General features: G+C 41.4%; 1 protein-coding gene across 12 annotated transcripts in view; it reads left to right on the top strand.

Annotated features, from left to right (window-relative positions):
- FARP1 (FERM, ARH/RhoGEF and pleckstrin domain protein 1) overlaps nt 1-18750 on the top strand; it is a 215822-nt gene that overhangs the window by 160239 nt on the left and 36833 nt on the right. For 9 of the 12 annotated variants that reach the window (XM_080575909.1, XM_080575916.1, XM_080575918.1 and 6 more), the window contains 3 exons: nt 1366-1606; nt 15528-15718; nt 17528-17617. In XM_080575909.1, coding sequence (XP_080432035.1) covers nt 1366-1606; nt 15528-15718; nt 17528-17617 — 522 coding nt within the window. The remainder of the gene's footprint in view (nt 1-1365; nt 1607-15527; nt 15719-17527; nt 17618-18750) is intronic. The other 3 variants (XM_080575919.1, XM_080575914.1, XM_080575912.1) reach the window with 1 other exon arrangement.

The raw sequence follows: 18750 nt of genomic DNA, 5'->3' as shown, positions 1-18750 counted from the left end.
TTTTGTTGTATTAACAAGGAATGAGATGAATTATTTCCTTGGAGAAAATGCAGCTTTGACCTTTTAAGCCATTATCTCAGGTAGATACCAAGCGTGTTTGTCTTATGTTAATAGTAGTTATGTGTTTGGCATTTACAAATCCGGTAGCCCAATAGAGGCAAGGCTGCAGCAGCTGCATGTTCCCAGGTCCAGCTAGTAGTAAGGCTGAGCGTGTATTTACAATAGACGCCCAAACAAACACACATGTACTATATATACATATATATGCACACACATGTATACATGCAGCCAGCCATATAGGTGAAAACAAACAGAAAACGACACTCACACAAACACAGGTAATACCAGCAGCCTCATCATATTCCACCCTGGCTGATCAGGATGAAAGTCCACTAGCGGAAAATACTTACGTAATACGGATCCCTCTAGTAAGGGTGTCCCCAGGCACACCCAGCCATGGAGTGATGGCTCTGCCAGGACGGTCCCCAGAGGAGCTCCATTTCTCTGAGTAGATTATTGGGGTTATTACCTCCCACTTACCAACGTTTCTCTGAACTCGTCTGTGTTTGTGGAGATGAACCTTTTAGCACATAACTTTAGATGAAGTAGAGCAGGTAAATGCCAGGTGCAAGCTACTAAGTTAATATATTCAAGAATGTTACTTGCACTTTACATTCCTTGCATTGCTTCCTTTTGATATTCACAGACCCTTTCATTCCTGAAAATCCTATAAATTCAGCCCATGCCAAATATCTTTTGGTATTTTAATATTGCTAAGACAAGCTCAGGTAGACGGAGCATAACTATTGGTCAGATACTGGCATATTTCTATTTGCAGAAAAGCCAGCCCCCAAACCAGTGGCAGGTATGCTCCAGGAGCTGAATGCATGGTCTCCAAAAGCCCACGCATGTCCCTTAGAGCTTTTTCAGTATATGGAAGTAGGCCGTGCAGAATTTGTCTTACATGTTAATCTTTTCTGTCCCTCCAGCTTCTCAGAGTAGTGTGAACAGGTTGATGTTCTTGGAGTATCAGTGGCTGCTGTAGGGTGCAGAAACACCTCAAATCCCCCTTTTTACATATTGCTGCGTTTTGTCTCCCTTCTCTTCCCTTGCTCAGCTTACGTATTTTCCCCCATCATCTGTTCTTCAGGATCAGAGACCTCTTTTTTTTCTTCTAATTCATTTTGAATCTTGGGTTACCTCTTCTGCTTTCAAGAGATTCGTATGTTGCTGCAAGATGTATTGCAAAATTGTGGTGCATAATTACACATAGCCCTTTCCCTCTGGCTCCCTTCCCTCCCTATCCCTCCCCTCCCAAACCTCTTCCCTTTCTCTACCCCTTGCCTTCCTTCTTTATCTTTCCAGAGCTCTAGCTTTGCCTATGGAGACGACAATGATGCTGCAGCAGTGCAGAGCTGCCGGCAAGGAAAGGAATTGAAAGCTTCAACAGAAGATACTGGACAGCACAAGAGCCCTTCCTTGAAGAAGAGCCCAAAAGAAGGTAGAAAGGTGGATGGAGCAGTGGTGTCAACTGTGGAGGAAGAAGAGGAGGCCTCTAAGGACAGGATGCAGCAGAACAGACCTCAGTCACAGCAACCAAGCACAGGTCCAGCTTCCAGGGCTGCTCATGGCAGCAGCACCTCCATTCCTTTCATTGACTGCAGTGATGTAGATAGCGAGTATGATCTCCTCAGAGGACAAATAACCCGGTCATATTCCCAAACAAATGACAATTATGAGGGTGATTTGACCAGTGGTGCCTATATTCACTATAGAGGTGAAAATCTTAATAGAAGTAGATATAGGGATTCCTCAGCCTCTATAAAGTCTTCCCAGTATCTCTCTGAAGAGTACCTTGATGACAACCCACCTAATCTCTCCTTCTACTCTGGGGGAAGCCCCAGGATGCCAAGGCACAGCTCACTGGTTGACGAAATGTTTAGAGGGCCAGGGAGCCGTAGTCCACTGGCCACTCCATTGCCTCCCAGTAGCAAAGGATCAAGCCCTAACATGAGCCTGAGCAGAACTGGCTCTCAGGGTTATGTCTCAGAAAATGGGCATGACTGCAGGGCAAGAACTGGGGAGGAGGACAGCCATGCCAGTAGCTGCCACGGGTATGGCAGATATTCTCCAAGTTCACAGCGGCCTCATGCACAGAAAATCCTAAATCTCTGCAATAAGTCAGCTACAGACCCGTTTATCTTGAGCCAGATATCCTCAACCCCTGGGCAGGAATACAGATCAGAGAGGCATTGTAAAGGAGGCGGGGTGACTAAGATATCTTCTCCAGAAGGCAAAATGATGGCCAATGGTATGCCAGCAGGGGGACAGTCAAAGCAGAGCCCAGTCATGCAGTCGCTGCATGCCAGCGGCGTGATGGATCACATGGCTGCGATCCAGATGATGGAGGGCTCCACCAGCAGTGGGACAGAATCTAGTGATTCTGACTCAGAGATCATTAACCCCTTCACTCACCCCCTGGTGTTTGGAAATCCCATTGTGCTGAGTTCCTCTCCCATGCCCAGAAATAAATATTCCTTTGGAAGCCTTCAGCTTGACGAGGAGGTGGAGGAGGACGTTTCTGTTGGCCTCAGTGATGAAGATGGTGTGCAGGTCTTCAGCTGCTAGGGAGCGAGGGAGGGAGGACCAGTGGGTACCGTGGGGCTCGTGAAGAGTGGCTGGTAATAAACTCAGAGCATGGGCTATTTCAAATGTTACCTGTATACAAACCAGCCAGAGGGAAGGGGTGCTGGGAATACAGTAAGGATAAGTTTCAGTGAATCTTAACAGTAATTTATCTGCTCTGAAAGGCAAGAGGAGAGGAAAATCATTACTGATTTAGGTACCTTTGTAAGGCTTTATACACTCAACCTGTATGAAGTCATATTTTAGGTATATATTGTAGCTTCTTTGACACTTGACTAGTTATTTTGACAAAACAAACAAAAATGAGATTACGTAGGTACGTTGTGCTCTTTTGTATGTCTAGTACATTTTTTTTTTCCTCTCCTATATAAGGAGAGCTACTTAAGAGTGCCTCAGTAGAGTTAGGGGAAAAAAATAAACTTACAGCCAAATGCAGGCAGCTTGGTATTCAAGACCAAGGATTGTTGAAATCTTGAAAAATGGTGGCAAATCTTTTCATAGCAAGAATGTGTTTAGTCTACTCATCCTCATAACCCATTTTATAATCTTAACTGATGAGCTGAAGATACAAATTAGTCATCTGTGCAGGAACAATGACTCTATTGGCTCTTTATTCAGTGAATAAAAAACAAATTGCTATTTTCACAGGCTGATTTGGTGATGGAGATTTTGAAACTCCAAACTCCTCCTTAAGCAAGAAGGAGAACAAGATCAAAGATAAAATTCAAGTTAAAAAAAAAATAGATTGCAACAGCTCTAATTATGAGTGGTATGAGTATTATTTGCCAGGCAATCCTTTCTACCCTTTATCATTGTGGTATAAAGATTAATTGCAGGAGAGTTGGTTTGTCTTTTTTCCCCTCATTCTTTCAGTGGTATTATTCACAGAGACATCAAAGTTCTGTTGTGGGTGATTTTTGGTGGGGTGGTTGGAGATGGTGGCTGTTTGATTATTTTTTTTTAATTAAATTTTTTTTTGCTTTGATCATGAAAAATCTTTATCTGTACAAGATCCAATTAATCTGTCATAGGCTATTCTTTTAATAGCGCCACCTCATAAATTTTTCATTCCCTGACACAAAGAATGATGGGACTAGCTGTGGTCCAGGCTGGTTGTTTTCAGTAGTGTACGTAGAGTAGCAAGGTTTTGGCATACGTGCAAAAAGTCAGGGGGACTAATTCTGTGTAAACTTCTTTTCACAAGCTAAAAGTATTGAGAATTAAGGCTGTATTCTAAAAAAAATCTGATTTTAGTTTCTCTGAGTTAATTATAAAAAAAAAAAGCAAAGGAAAGGTCTCCTGTATGGAAAGTATCCTGCAGTTATTAGAGCTGGGAGGCAAGATGTGCTCTTTAACACTGGCCTTACTTTTAACTTTTATATATTGTTCTTGTGGGGGAAGGGAATTAAAGCTGAGCGTGTTAAGTGATGAACAGCGCTTACAGAACTGCAGGTCACTTGCAGCGATCTGCATCGTGCTGTACACGAATGCAGCAGTGGTGGATCCACCCACATAAGTACTGATGAACAAGTTACAGGACTTTGTAAATCTAGACAGTATAAAATTTTCAAGATCATTTTTAAGAAAATAATAAAATACAAAGTCTTTTTAATTTTTCTAATGCCTTGGTCTATGCACATTTTAATAGAGTTGAATCTGAGTGAAGGATATTTAAAAAGATACCTACAGTAGTTTAGGCTTGTCTTGCTTTACTTTTTTGCCGTAAAATATATCTGTGTAAATGTAACTTTTAATCTGCTCATCTACTTTAGTATGGTCGTTTTTAAAGATTAGGTACCTCATTTTTGACCAGGAATTATTTTAAAGCATCTTTTTAGACAGTGATATTTCGGTGACAAGGAACACGGTCCTTTATTCCTGTAGTTAAAAGCATGACTCTAGAAACAGGGAGATTGATAATTACGGGAAAGCTTGCTTGTATATTATTCTAACAGAAGGTGTTTTGGATTTAGGATAGCTGTAAAATAATTGCCTTGAACTTTGCAATATTTTAGAAGATATGTAGATAGTTGAAGCCTTCATTAACAGATAGTGTGAGCATGGGGAGTATGTGCATGAGTCTCCTGTTGATTTTTTTGCTGCATGTACAGCAAAAGAACCAGCAGTTGTATTATACAGTAAAGTAATAGCAATCTGGACACATGCATTAATTGCTTTGTTAGCCAGTAAAATTAGAGCTCAAGCAATGGGTTTGCAACAAAAGGATTTGCGATCTTGTTTCTGGTACTTCACTGAAAAGTGAATAGATTTCATAATGTTTGGATTTAAGTGAATATCAAATTTTATAAGTGATGTTTACTTTTTTGCGTCCTTTCAAATACTGTTTTCTGGCCTGCTTTTCTTCTCTCACATGCCTACAAAGGTAATGGATTTATAATTCTTGTAAAATTAAATCTGCTAGTAGCTAGAGATAGCTTAGTTGCTAATAAAGTATCTCAACAGCTTTTTATTTTTTCCTTTTGAATACTATCCTCAAAAATGAATCATGAGGATTTTTCTGCAACTATTTACTGTCATCTGGCATTTTTTCAATTTTAAATGTTTAAGGGTTTGTCATTTTGACATGTGGAATTTTTCCAGTTTGAAGGAATAAAGTTTGTAAATTCCATAGGAAATAATTTAATTTAGGATTAAACATTTTGCAACATTCTTATGTCACTGAAGTTCAGTTTAATATCATTAGACAAGCATTTAATTAAAAACAGTCTGTGGGCCAAATTCTTCTCCCAGACATGTGGTTCATATCTTGGGTGTTTGCCAAGAATGGTAAGCAAGAGAAGAGTTTTAAATTGACATTTTCACATAGGATCAGGTTCCTCAGAATGCATCTGGAAGTTTGTTTCGGTGGGACAAAGGCAGAAGGACCTTAGAGTAAAGAACAGAAGCCTTTGGGGCAAGACTGCAGATGAGATGGGGGAACTCTTGTTCTACTTCACAAAAGACACATCAGAAGAGGAGCCTATCAGCTCAGGTTAACCCTTGCAGGCATTGATAATTATGCACATCCTGGTCAATGACAGTGGTCTAAGCACACCTGTGTCTCAATTCTAAAAGAGGTATTTGGAAGCCAAGCAGTAGATTTAATTCTTCTGTCAATTCCAGTAGATTCTGGAGTGCTAATATTGGTACTGTTGATTTACCATTCTAAATTTCGTATTCAGAAGAATTAACTTTTAAATCCCACACTCATAAGTGTCCAGATATCCTTAGGCAGTTGCTACAAACGAGGGAGCTGAATCAGCAAGACCTAGCAACTGCATCTACTCTGAATGAGTAGTCCTGAGCTACCCATCCCCTGTCCTTCCAAAGGATGTGGAGGAAGCCTTTGGTTAGCCTGTCCAGGACTGCTGAACCAACTATGTCCATGTATTTGGGTGAATATGGAGTCTAGCTGCAAAAGCAGGGGGTTGTCCCAAAATAACGTGCAGATGTAGCTAGCAATTTAGCCTATGGATACAAGGCACCCTGATTCTTTATTTGTTCTTCCAAGTAGTTGACCACATTCAGTCTTCTGCTACAATGAATGAGAAAAGTTGTGTCAGACGATTGTAGGTTATCTCCATCCCACCAGCAGCTCAAACATTCTGTGTCCTCTTGGGAACTTCTGGAGTTTCTTTTCATATCTGTCTTTCCTGGCTTACCTCAGTGACCTGGGATATAAAATTTAGAAAAATTTGGCTAGGTTTAGGGAAAATGTAATAGCGGCAAATTGATGTGGGAGCCAGGATCTACACAGGATTTTGTAGGTATAATTTTGAATAATTGCTACCTGAGTAGCCTAGACTGTACTGTTTTGGGTTTAAGTCTATATCCCCTAGTGAAAATATTCCTTATGCATGAGAGAGAAAGAGTGTTCTCTGAGGATGATTTATGCCTGGTACTACCATTGTCTCTAATCACCCATACCTCATAGGCCTGCCTAACACGTACCATCCCATTAACCATCGTAGTGCATGCTAAATGCAAATTATATCAAAGAAATACTGTAAGAGAATTTTCTGTCTATGAAAAACACTGAGTAACTGAACATTTTTAAGTTTGCTAATTTGCATGTACAGTACATATGGAGTTATATGGAGCTGAGATCAGCTATAAAGTAGATGAATGGTCATAATGAAGGAGTTGCATGTTGCTAATTTGAAATATGAAATCAATCTACCAGGTTAACTCTAAAGGGCAGGCAAAATTAGACAGGATTTTCTCAAGCAGCCTTGGCAATGCTGAACATAATCATTAGAACCCAGTGAAGGGTGAAAAAATAATCTTTTGTGAATTAGTTCCCTAAATGGGGCTCATATCATTAGACTAGACTGCTTCAGGACCCGTTTTCTCCCCCTGAATATTTGTGTGACTGGTTTCTGTTTGCACAGATGTTTGTGGAGCAGCTTTCATTAGTTGAAGCAGCCGTATTCCTTCTGAAGCAGTTGCTTTCATGCCAGACGTTCCTGTCTGGCCTCCCTATCTGTACATGCAATTACTTGGTGGAGACTGGAGAAGGCCAAGTGGAAAATGGGGTAGAGGGATCTAAAACCTCTTTATGGCTCCTTCTTTTCTTCACTTAGAAGCAGAGATGTTTCAAATTCTCTCTTTTTCTGTCCCATGATAAACACACCAACATGCAGAGCCTCCATAGTCAACTGGAAGTTTCTTCTGGGGAATTTCAGGGATGAGAAGACAAAGGGAAGGAGAAGAATAGGGAATATTTTACATGCATTAAAAATGTCTAGCCTCATTTATTTACAGTTCCCTTTGGAATACCATGTTTTCCAGTATTTTCCTGAGTTTCAAGCCCCAGTATTTTCTTAAGGTCCTGCTCAGAGAGTGGGAATTGTGTCAGATAGTTGAAGGGACGAAACAGACCTGATTTTGAATATTGAAAAAGAGTGATTCAGATCTCATCAATATGATTTATATGCAATTAGCATGAAGCGTGGCTATTTCTGGAACAGTTCTTCAACACAAGTAAGGATGTCTGGCCTATAAATTGTGTCAAATACCATGTTTGTTTAACTAGTCGCATTTGTCATAATGAGGCATTAGACTGCTGTCAGAGGTGACTTTAGAATGAAATTTTAATTGCAGCAATTTAACTTCTAATGATGAGGAGCAAATTAACAGTCCGAGTTTTTCCCAACTTCCACGCGAAGTAGTTGCAGTTGGGTGTTGCTTACCTTTGTGGACGAAGATGTAGACCAAAGACCTTGTAGACCTTGTTCAGGAGCATGGTTGTCAGCAGCTGGAAAGCACAGTGAGTGTGAAGGAAGGAGGTTCTGTGTTCAGGCATGCATAAAGTGAAGGAAGCCAAAGCCCTTTTCAGTTTTCCAATAACATACATCGCTCTGAATGATGTAGTTTCTTAAGGCACCTTCCGTACTTTTTAGCCCTTCTCTTTCCTCTCCATTTAGGGGGTCACTCCTGTTCTCCATACCAGATAAGAAAGACCCTAAGCATATGAGAGAACTTGGGAATTTGGGAACAACTCTTAATATATATGCCTTTCCTTTGTTAGCTGCTATCAAAGACGAGCGGTAGGAGACCGCTCCTTTTGTCAGATACCCAACTGCTTGTTGGTATCTCCTACTTGATGATGACGATTTGGGGGTTTCTGACTGCAAGTGGCTGATGCACAGTGTTACCATCTGGAGGTCCCAAAGATGACACTGTTGTGTAAGTTTTCTCGAATGTGGGTGGCTGCTGACTTGCTTCAGTCAAGCTACACTAGGGAAAATTCTTGCCAGTGCTGTCAGGTTCTGGAAAGGAAGGAAATATAAATTCCAGGACATTAAAATGAACACAGTCTTTCTTATTCTATTTCAGTAATTTGTCAAGTTGCTGAATTATGCCTAGACAAGGGTGTGTATGGTATTTACTTATTTATAAGGGAAACAGCTCTTGTGCAACATGTGGATCCTGAACAAAACCATCTTCTGTGTTCTTCCCTACAGTCAGGCTGTGCAGTGCCATTGGTATTTTAAAGTACGAAACTTTGCGTAAAAATCAAAGGCATAATTTGAATAAAAAGTCTAGTTTCGGTGGCATGTAGCAGTTCCTTAGAGTATTTTGTATTCTGTTCTACTTCTGTGGTCCACAAATGTAGAATAAGCAGGATGCTTGTTTTCTGTTTGTTATAAAATGCAGTGAGCACTTTCTTTTAAATGTTAGGAAATCTGGAAAGCCTGTGTGCCTGGCTGAGCTGAGTATTCACAGGCATGTTTTCCACAAGTATGAGTGTAAATAATGTTGTTGTTATTACAGTAAACAGAGGTAAAGACCTTAGGATCATAAATTTGCATGACATGATGGTAAATACTTAGTTTGCTATGGAATTATTAGAGTTTTAAGGTGTAATTTTATTGAAGATTTTTTTGTACAGTTTTGGCCCCTGTGAACCATAAAAATCCACAGATCCTACTGATAAAAATTAGCTCTAAAGCCAGTAGTGATATAGCTGTCACTGATTGAACATGGGAGGTTGAAGGAAATTGAATGCTTTCTGATTCAAGAGCTTTCCAGCTTGTTAAAATTAGATTAGAAGCTTTCTTTAAGATGTTGCAAATCTTGTTTTGAGAAGAAAACAGTTGTCCTGTTGCCTTTGATGGTTTACAGCAAGATCAGAGGTAGGTCTCTGTTTAGCTCAGTGAACGTTAGTGCTCATGCCTGTTGCTTTTCTGTGAGGCACTTGAAACCTCTGAGTAGCTGAATTCCTTATTTTTCCCCTTTCCTGCTAAGAAACTCACCCGAACCCACTAACAAAAGTTCATAAGCTTGGCTGTGTTTCACCTATCCAGCCCTTTCTTGATTTCTGTGTGTGCACATGCATAGATTTTTTTGGCAAGTCTCAATAGCCCAAATTAATTTTTAAAAATTGAAAATGCTGGGGACTTCATTCTCATTTTTGTCATTTGTTTAATACCGTTCAAAGAGAAACATTTTTTGTTTCATTGTATGCAGTGTTTTGTCAGCATGTACCTCTCTGGGAGAAAAAGCCTTTTCAATGTTCTGTCTTTATCCTCAAAGCATGGTGTATCTTCTGTTCCTTGCATTGTTTGGAGCGCTGTCTCGATGTCCTTTTTACTGCAGAAATACCTATTTGTATTGGGAGTACCTAATTCCTCTTATTACAGTGATCCTGTCTCATAGAGCACTCCTCACCTCAGATCTGGAGAAAACAACCCCTCCACCCCCAGGCTGTGAGTTACGAGTTACGGAACCACAGCACGTTGAGGAGCAGAAGAGCGGAGGGAGGGGGGAAGAAGGTCTCTTTTCCAGGGCATTTCAGCTCCATTGAGCACGATTGCATTGCCCTTCATTTCCTAATGAAGGCTGCACTCAGCGGGGACCGAGTCCGCCTGCCGTAGCCTGTAAGCAGGATCACTGCAGTCTTGGGAAGATGTCCTGTGGAAATGGACAGTACCTGCGGCATAAGCTTACATGGGGGCTGCGTGTACCACAGCGTTTTCAGTTCTACTGTAGCAGTCATGCTGATTTAAAGACAAACAAAAATAAACTAACCCTAACCCTGGGTACAGTAGGGAATTTTTCTAGAGGTCTCTCTACTTCTGTCTGGAAAGATCAAGGCCAGAAAAAAGTCTGATGCCCACTCACCCCGTGTTCTTCCCAGGCTGCAAATTTTACTCTTTGTCCTTAAGATTTGAGCATGCCCTGATGTAAGCTACCAGCAGTTACTGTCTGATTTCACACTCACCACTGTCTAATACTGCAGTATACCAATAAAGCATGGACCTTTACCAACTGGAGAGGTTGCTGGCTACTAAACCTACACCAAGCTTAATGAGAATATAAGCATGTCAAGCCATTTAACTGTGTATGCATGGAATTAATTTTTTATTTTTTTAATTTACTTTTACCTGTATTGAAGGCTTTTACTCATTCTAACTGGTATTTTGCTGTAAAACTGTCACTGGTTTAATTGTTCTGTCCATTTGCTGGCAAATGCTTTGTCCTAAATCTGAAGAAATTGGTTCATTGAGAAGGTACACCATTCTCCCAAATCTCTCAATGCCACTTTTGCCATGGATGCACATTTTGAAGGTGTGAATTCAGAGCAAACCTTTCTCCCTGTCATGTTCATCTTCATGCCAGGCAGGGTTCTTGCTCATTTGTGAAATCACATCTGCTCCTGAGATGTTTTTCCTTCCCGTTCTTCCCCATATTCTTTAGCACTGCATTCAGGGATGTTTGTACATGAATTTCTGATTGATGTATAACCACTTCTCAAGATATTTAATTCTAACAAACTATCCAGCACTCCGGCTTTTTCTCTGGGGAAGAGGATGGCAGCCTGATGAACTGGTCCCCCTCCAGTTTTTGTGGAAGTCAGTGGGGGGACATTCTTGCATTGAAGGAGAGCAGAGAATCCCCATCCCCTGCTTATGTTAGCTCAGCAGTGTGTCTGTGCCTGGTTCACAGCCAGGAAGAGAACAGATGGACACCCTCCTTAAACTCTTCTCCAGTCTCTGAAGTACTCTAGTCAGCAGCAAAATACATAGGAAAACTCCTGCTACTTCATCTGGAGCTCTACTCCCCCATGCCATTTTGGATTATGTGTCTTTCTCTGACCAAAACTTTTAGGTAGAAGTTAGAGGTATGCAACCACTGTGAGTATGGAAAATTAAGCTAGATTTACGGTGGCTAAAGCAGCGGCAGCTCAGGCTGATACTTTCTTATTGAAGAGCCTTCATATTCGTACGCTCAGTAATGCAAGGGCGAGGGGCAACAGCTTGGGGTTTCGTCTAGCAGACTGGAGTTTAAAGAACACTCATCTGACCTTAAAGCAGAGTAAATGGGATCTGGATGTCAAAAGCCTGCAGTACTTGGCAAAACATCCCTTGACTTAAGTATCTGTGGAGCAGGCCTAAGAGAGAATAAGCCAGGAGCCCTGCAACATCCCAGGTACTGAGAAGGGCACTTTGCTGGCTCTTAATGTATGTTAATTCCTAACAATGAACCTATAAACCTTGAGGAGAATATAACCCTTTACAGATGAGTTTGAATGAGGACTGTGGCAGTACATGAAGCTTTCCAGCAGAATTTCAGTCACTTTCAGTAATGGTTGATGTTTCCATAATTGGGTAATTTTCACTTCTTGGTACTCCACAGAGGAGGAGCATAGCTTAACATTCCTGTACTCTTCCTTGCTGCTGAAACACAGCGTGTAGGGATGGGAATTGTCTCATTTGAAGTAGATGCAGAGCACGAAATGGCATGAGCTTGTTACTCAGAAGTTTCAGGAAAAAGGGAATAAATGAGGAAAGAGTATCTTCAGGATATATTGGACCCCATTTTTATTCCTCACAAAGAGACGAACCTTGCCTTTTTAGGTTAAAGCCTCTGACTAGGGATTTCAGGTCATCTTATGCTGTCTATGCAGTCAACAAAGAAAGGGGCAGAACACAGTTCAGCACACCTATGATTTGAATTGACCTCTGGGAGGGACTGTCTTCAGCAGGTGAAAAGTAGGCAATATGGACTTCCCCCCGGCCCTGTACTGGGCATATTTTAAAGCAGCATAGCTCAGCCAGCCCAAGTGTCTGTAAGCACCAAACTCAGCACCAGTCCCTATGGCTTAACGTCTGAGTTTGGTGGGAGCCTAGAGCAAAGCAGATACTGCTGGTGGGATGGATCGCGGCCAGCCAGCCAAGCGCAGAGCCCAACCTATCCCTCTCCTGCTGGGCACCTGCAGCTTGCCAGTGCTCCCATGCATTCCCACCACCAGACTGCAACAAGCAACTGTGATGTGTGTTTTGACAGAGGTATGTCTAGTAAGCTTTTGATTTTAACCACTGAATTCATTTTGCTTAGCGCGTGAAACCTTTATGTTGTTGGGGGCTGATCTGAGACACTTCCAAAACTAGGATGGTAACCCATAGTTTCGTGCTCTGTGACCTTGTGAAATGTCATAGTTGTTCTGCAGATTTTTTTGTGCTCAAGCCATCGTTAGATAAACGTCCTTTTGTACCCATCTTTTGGTTTGGGTGTATAGGGCTAGCTCCATTATATCTGTCGGATGACCCCTCAGTTCAAGTCTGAATCTGAATAAAAATTACTTGAAGTACAAGTAAAGGCAATTCTATGTTAGCAGCTGCAAACCTTTTAGGCCTCCAGTGCACTATGCAATCCCACTTGGCATCTGACAGCTGATGTGCTAATAACTTGCTGATGTGCTAATAATAAGGGATTCTTTGGGGTAAGATGTGAGGAATTTCAGTACCTTGTAAATAAGATTGGTCTTCCTTCTTCTGTTTATATTCTGCAGTATGTAGTTGATGAGTAGAGCCTATATGAATGTACTCTTTTGTGGCAGGAGGTCAGAGGAAACACTGAGAGAACACCATTCGGTTAATGTAGGTTATTTGGTCCTCACCTCTGTGAAAAACAGAAAGTCACCTTGCATCATTGCCTTGACCCATCAGCATGACACATGTCCTGATTGGTGACGGTGGAGCGAAAACCTTCAGTTTTCATTCCTTCATGATTTATTGACTTCCTTACAGCAGAGCAAGTTGGCTTTCCGCTTTTACCTGAACAACACTCAATGTGGTGGTCTTTATGGCTGTGCTGGTTGTAATTAGGCCCCAGAATGTGCTAATGTATCAGCATTTTGAGGCCCTTTTGCAGCATAGCCACTTTCTTATATCTAACTTCAATTTTGAGTTTTTCAGCATGCTGGCAGATGGGGTCTAGCCTCTTGCTTGTAGGTGGTGGTGTTTAGATTTGGTCACTGCTCATGTCCATGTTAATACCAAAAAATAGAAAGTAGCATTTTTAACTTGCTGCAAAATAGCTCTGCAAATGGCAGTGATGTATTGGTGTGCAAGTCTGTAATCAGTGGGTGCATACACAACGCTGTGAGTCACCAGGCACAGTTTTTTCTGGGTATTTTTATAATACTTTTCCCAAGTCATGTCTTCCAAGTGTGGATTAGGAAGTCTTTTTTAATTCATTGTCCATTTGATATTTTATAGTTTGAAAAACTGAAGTTGTACTGATAAAAATTCCAGTACATACAAAGTTAGATCTAGGATCATAAATAGGTAGGTAGATATGTTGATTTATCTATATCTATCTATCACAGATAGGTGCTATTTAACTTCTAGAATACAATGCCTGTGAACTTCTCACAGAGGTGCAAATCATTTCTTTGCTGTCGTATGACAGGCATAGTGCCAGAATTTCTTTGTTTCCACGTTTGAGCTGGTATCACTTTTCTTATGTCTTTTGTAATGTAGAGTGTAGAACTTCTAACCTTACAACCTTGCTATTAATCTGTTTCACTATTTCTTACTGATGAATTCCATTTCTTTTGAAAACACTGTATACAGTTGTGTGCTAGTGTCAATAAAATTGACATTTGTGTAACAAGCTGTGGCATTCTCTCAGATTTCACTGAACGCTGATTTAGTGCGAAACTGTTGGTAAATCCTTTCTTGATAGCTGTAATAATACAGAACTTTGATTTATAATAGGCTACATAACTGTCGTGATTACGTAAACTGATAACTGTATTGTTTTTTTATTTCTCTTTTCAAAGGAATGAAATATAAACATGAACTGGTTTGGAATTGGAAAACATTCATGTTCTAGCAATAAATCTAAGCTCTTCCAGAAAATAAATAGGTTTTACTACTGGCCTAATTATATTTATTGGTGCCTCTGTTTACTGGAGTGTCTCAGCTGTGTTGTAGTAGCAGAAACACTTACCTATCATAATCTAGGGAGGGTATAAGCCCATGACAGTACAATGTATTTGACCTTAAGTATACATGGTGATACATGTTTTACCTTTAATCCTACACAGCCTATTAGCTGTGGTAATCAAGACCTTGTCACATGTTTGGGTTTTTTTGGTGGATATTAAGGTATGATGCCAAAACCATACAGACTGTAAATGTTCTTCCACATGAAAGATCCATCTTCTAAAACAAATTTAGATTTTCAGAGGTTTGGAGGAGGGGACAACCGGGAAAACAGTGGGCATTTTTGGCAAACTCTCTTATTTGTGCAGTCTGGCTGCCTCCCAAAACACAAAATGCTAATTTCAGTAATATTTAATGTAGTGTATATGAATCCATGGAAGCATAATTAATTGTCTAATTCTTTAATATTTTTCATCCAAAATTAAATGGGACTTTATATCTGTGCTAATCTAAAGTTGTTGTGCTTTGTGCATTAAAAATATTGCTTTTCTTGTGTAAATGTAATGCTAGCATTTCCATCCCAAACAATCAGAGGAGCATGGAAAGACCTACAAGGTATAATATGCATACTTGTGTTGTGTGTAGCAATTGGGGAGCTAGTAGTTTCCTCCCTTTGTGTTAGATTTGCCTGGTGTTACTTAGCAGCAACACTGCTGTAGAAAGTCGTCGTTTCTTTTTCTCTAGACTTCCACTAGATAAATTTGTTCTAACTGTGTCCTGTAGCTCCCTCTGAAGTACTGATTTGAGTCCCTGAAGTTTTACTTTGCTAGAAAGAATGGCACTCCTAGGGTGACTCCCTTGTTGTATTTATAATCTTTAATAGAATGGATGACGTTGGTGAAAAAAATGGTATTAATTTAACATTTAGCTGTAAATCTTCCAGTTTAGTCATGTATGCCCTGACCCCTTCCTTACAGAGACAGTAATTTCAGCCAGTTTCATCAGCTAAGAGAACACTCCAGTCCCTTGGTTAATGCAAGTGGAAGCAGCTCCTCTGACTTCCAAGTCCGTTTGGACTAGTTTGAGGACCCTGATGGCTGCGTCTTGTAGTGTAATTTCACAGGCTGCAACTTAGGGTTGTAACTTTTTTGTACTTTAGAGAGAGAGCCTGTCCTAACTGATTTCTTTTACCTTTTTTTTTAGCAGGTTCTCTGACTGGCAGCCCTCATCTTTCAGAGCTTTCCATCAATTCCCAAGGAGGACCGTCAGTGGTGAACATGTCATTATCTCCAAACTTGAGCCCTGATGCCAAGCAGTCATCTCCCTTGATCAGCCCTTTACTAAATGACCCGTCGTGCATCAGGACTGAGGAAGAGGAAGAGGTCCGAAGAAAGGTAAGGCAGAGGCAGTTGGCGTTGGCTCTCTTCTCTGTGCTGTGTTGTGACTACCGCTATTTGTCAAAGCGACGAATATCTACACCCCTTGCAGCTTTCTCATCATAGATTCACACAAATAACTTGAGTTGGGTCACTTGGTGTCTGCTGTGGTCAGTCAGGGTGCATCCAGGAGCATCCCTGGGCTCCTGAGGCTGAACTCCTGGTTTGGAGTGGGTTTGGCCAGAACCACAGAGCTGCTGTAGTTGAGGGCTCAGTGGCCTGGATTCATCCTCCTGAACAGAGGTGCAGGAATTAGGGAATTAACTCCTCTTTAAGCAGTAGAGAGAAGGTAGGTAGCTCCGTGCCCATAAGGTGCGATGAATCTGGACCAGTCCTTTAAGCAGCAACCTTAATTCTGAGCTTGTTTTGACAGGGTTCCTTATAAACCTGACTTGTTTTTAAGGAGAAGCATTTAGTAGTTTGTTGTAACAAAACAGTCAACTCCAATGTGTTATTGGAGAGAGAATTTCCAGGTGACAGAGAGAAAAGGTGCAGCGCTGAGCCTGTGTAGGAGTATACAACCCAGGCTCTGCAGTCTGTCCCTGCTGGGAGCACCACTGGGAGCATTTGGAGTGGAAAATGCTCTCTTTGAACCACAGCCTGCAGTGCTCAGCTGGGAGTGTTTGGCACAGCCCCATCATTGCAGCAAAGCCATAAGGGAGCATCACGTCCAAAACTGTCTTCAGAGACAGAAGAGATTCTGTCTGAGCCAGGGTGCTCTGGGTGTCTGCTGGCTCGTCTGCCTGTGCTGCAGGGGGATCTTGTGCTTCTGTTGCCTGCTTTTTCTCCTGAGCTGGGAGCATCTCAGGAGGAGGGAGGTAGGAACTCAGCTGGCTTTGGTGGAAAGTGGCAGCATGTATAAGGAAGATAAGTGAGAGAAATTTGAGAAGAAAAGCCAAGAAACTGTTAATAGACTCATAATTCTCTGTGCCAGTCCAAGTTACAGCAGCCAGTGACTGTTCTAGCTTATACCAGCTGCTGATGGTTCCCATGGGATTGTACACTGACTGAGAAATGCCCGCACAATCTCGCCTCACATCCCTTTCTGGTGTATCCACTACATGGTTGATCTTCAGGGAAGAAACATAGGAGCAAAAGATTTGTGGATGTTCTTCCTTTTTACTTCCTAAGCGGCACAGAGCAAGACCAGTTGGGATCCTTTAGCTCTTCAAAACCACTTCTGCCTCTTGGATAACTCAGGAGGGTTTGGATTGCTTTCTTTTTTTCTGGAATTTGAAATCTGTAGCAAACCCTAAAATCCTTCCTCTCTTCCACTGTTAGGTTGTCCGTCTGCATGGGGGAGATCTTCCAGATTTCATTTTTTGTAGAGTATTTTGCTGCAGATTCTTACCCTGCCAATGAAACCTGTAATAATCAGACACTAATTTTTGTAGGATTTGCCAAATTTAATTCAAATAGTTGCCTAGCCTGAAAATGATTTCTTTCTGAACTCCAGAATATATCCTGCTCCAGAGGTGTGGAATAAACTGAAAAGAACATCAGCACCCCAAAGCTATAGAAGTCCCCTTGGCAGAAAGAAACCTCTCAAGAACCCATTGAAAGTGTTTGTTCTCTTCTGTTGGCAAGGCAGAATTGTTTTCAGGGCTTCAGGGCTTATGAACATTCAAGCATGAGTCACAGTAACCACAAGCAAGGGTCACTAGTTTGTAACTCTCTTGGTGATTGTTGTCTGCAGTTCTTTTTTTTTCCTACAGAAAGCAGCTTCATAAAAGCAGACGAAAACCTTAATGTGTTTGCAATTTGCAGAGATTCCCAACTGAGAAAGCTTACTTCATTGCTAAAGAAGTAGCGACCACAGAACGAACATACCTGAAGGACCTTGAAGTCATCACATCGGTATGTTTACTTTAGCGTTACTCATGAAACATGTGAAGCTCTAGTCAGCAGCACGATTTCATCTGCTCCATTTAACATCTTCGCTCTTCCACGCTACTTTTATGTGCGGCACTGTAGGTATTCTCTGCTGGGCACAGGAGTACAGCTCTAGGGAGGAAATAACAGAAAAAAAGCAGAAACCCGAGATTTGTGCTGTGGTTAGGAACATGCACTATGAAACCCTTTCAGGTTGAGGAACTTGGAACACAGCTCAGTTATTCTTTCTTGCTCTCATACTTTGCGGTTGCAATTACAAAAAATGCCTGTGGGTTTTCAATGATTTCTCTTAAAACTGAAGTAGCTCCCTAGGGAGGCATAGTAATGTTTTCTCTTGGCTTAAATGCCCTCCATTTAGCATGATGTATTGCAGAGCACCTATTGCACCTTTATGAGTGATTCTGACTTTTCAGTAAGTAAAACTGTCTGTTAAATAACTAATTATTTTGTAGCATCTGATGAACGTGTAATTGTTAAAATCACCAAAACAAATTATGTGCCTGCCTTGCACACACAACAGTTTTGTTTAACTTTTGACAGCAATGTGTGCGAGACTTGGCCTTAAATAAAAATTATCTGTGAAAAGGATACAGTGGATCCAAAACCTCTCATGGTATTTCAGCAGTCCTGCCAGTTCCAGACCTCCCAGATATTTAATTGCCCAGCATGTGAACGTCTGTGAGGTTTTGCATTAAGGGTGCATTGCCACCTCCTGCATCGAGTGGTGTTGTGGTAAGGAGGATGTGCTGCAGAGAAGAGTTGGTACCAGCAGGGAAGCAGGGAGAGACACTTTCTCCCCAGCTTCCCTTCTGTTCCAGAAGCCCACTTGGCAGATGAAGTTGGTCTGACACCAGTTTAGACATAACCAATGTAGGCTGGAGCAGCATGGTTGTTGGAGGCAGGAAGATAGCTGTGGCTTCACTGCCTACTGATCCTGGCTTACTGGAGATGCCAGGCTGATGAGGGAAGAGACCAGGCTGTGTGGGACGGAGATCATTGCTGCAGTCCTAACAACTGATGTGCTGTTTTCATCGTTCATTTCACCCAGTGGCTTCAGAAGCAGAATGTTTTAGCTCTTTGTAGCTCCCTGCCAGTTT

Source organism: Anser brachyrhynchus (assembly GCF_964034855.1).
Source record: "Anser brachyrhynchus genome assembly, chromosome: 1".
Taxonomy (NCBI): Eukaryota; Metazoa; Chordata; class Aves; order Anseriformes; family Anatidae; genus Anser; species Anser brachyrhynchus.
This window is presented reverse-complemented; position numbering and strand designations above follow the sequence as displayed.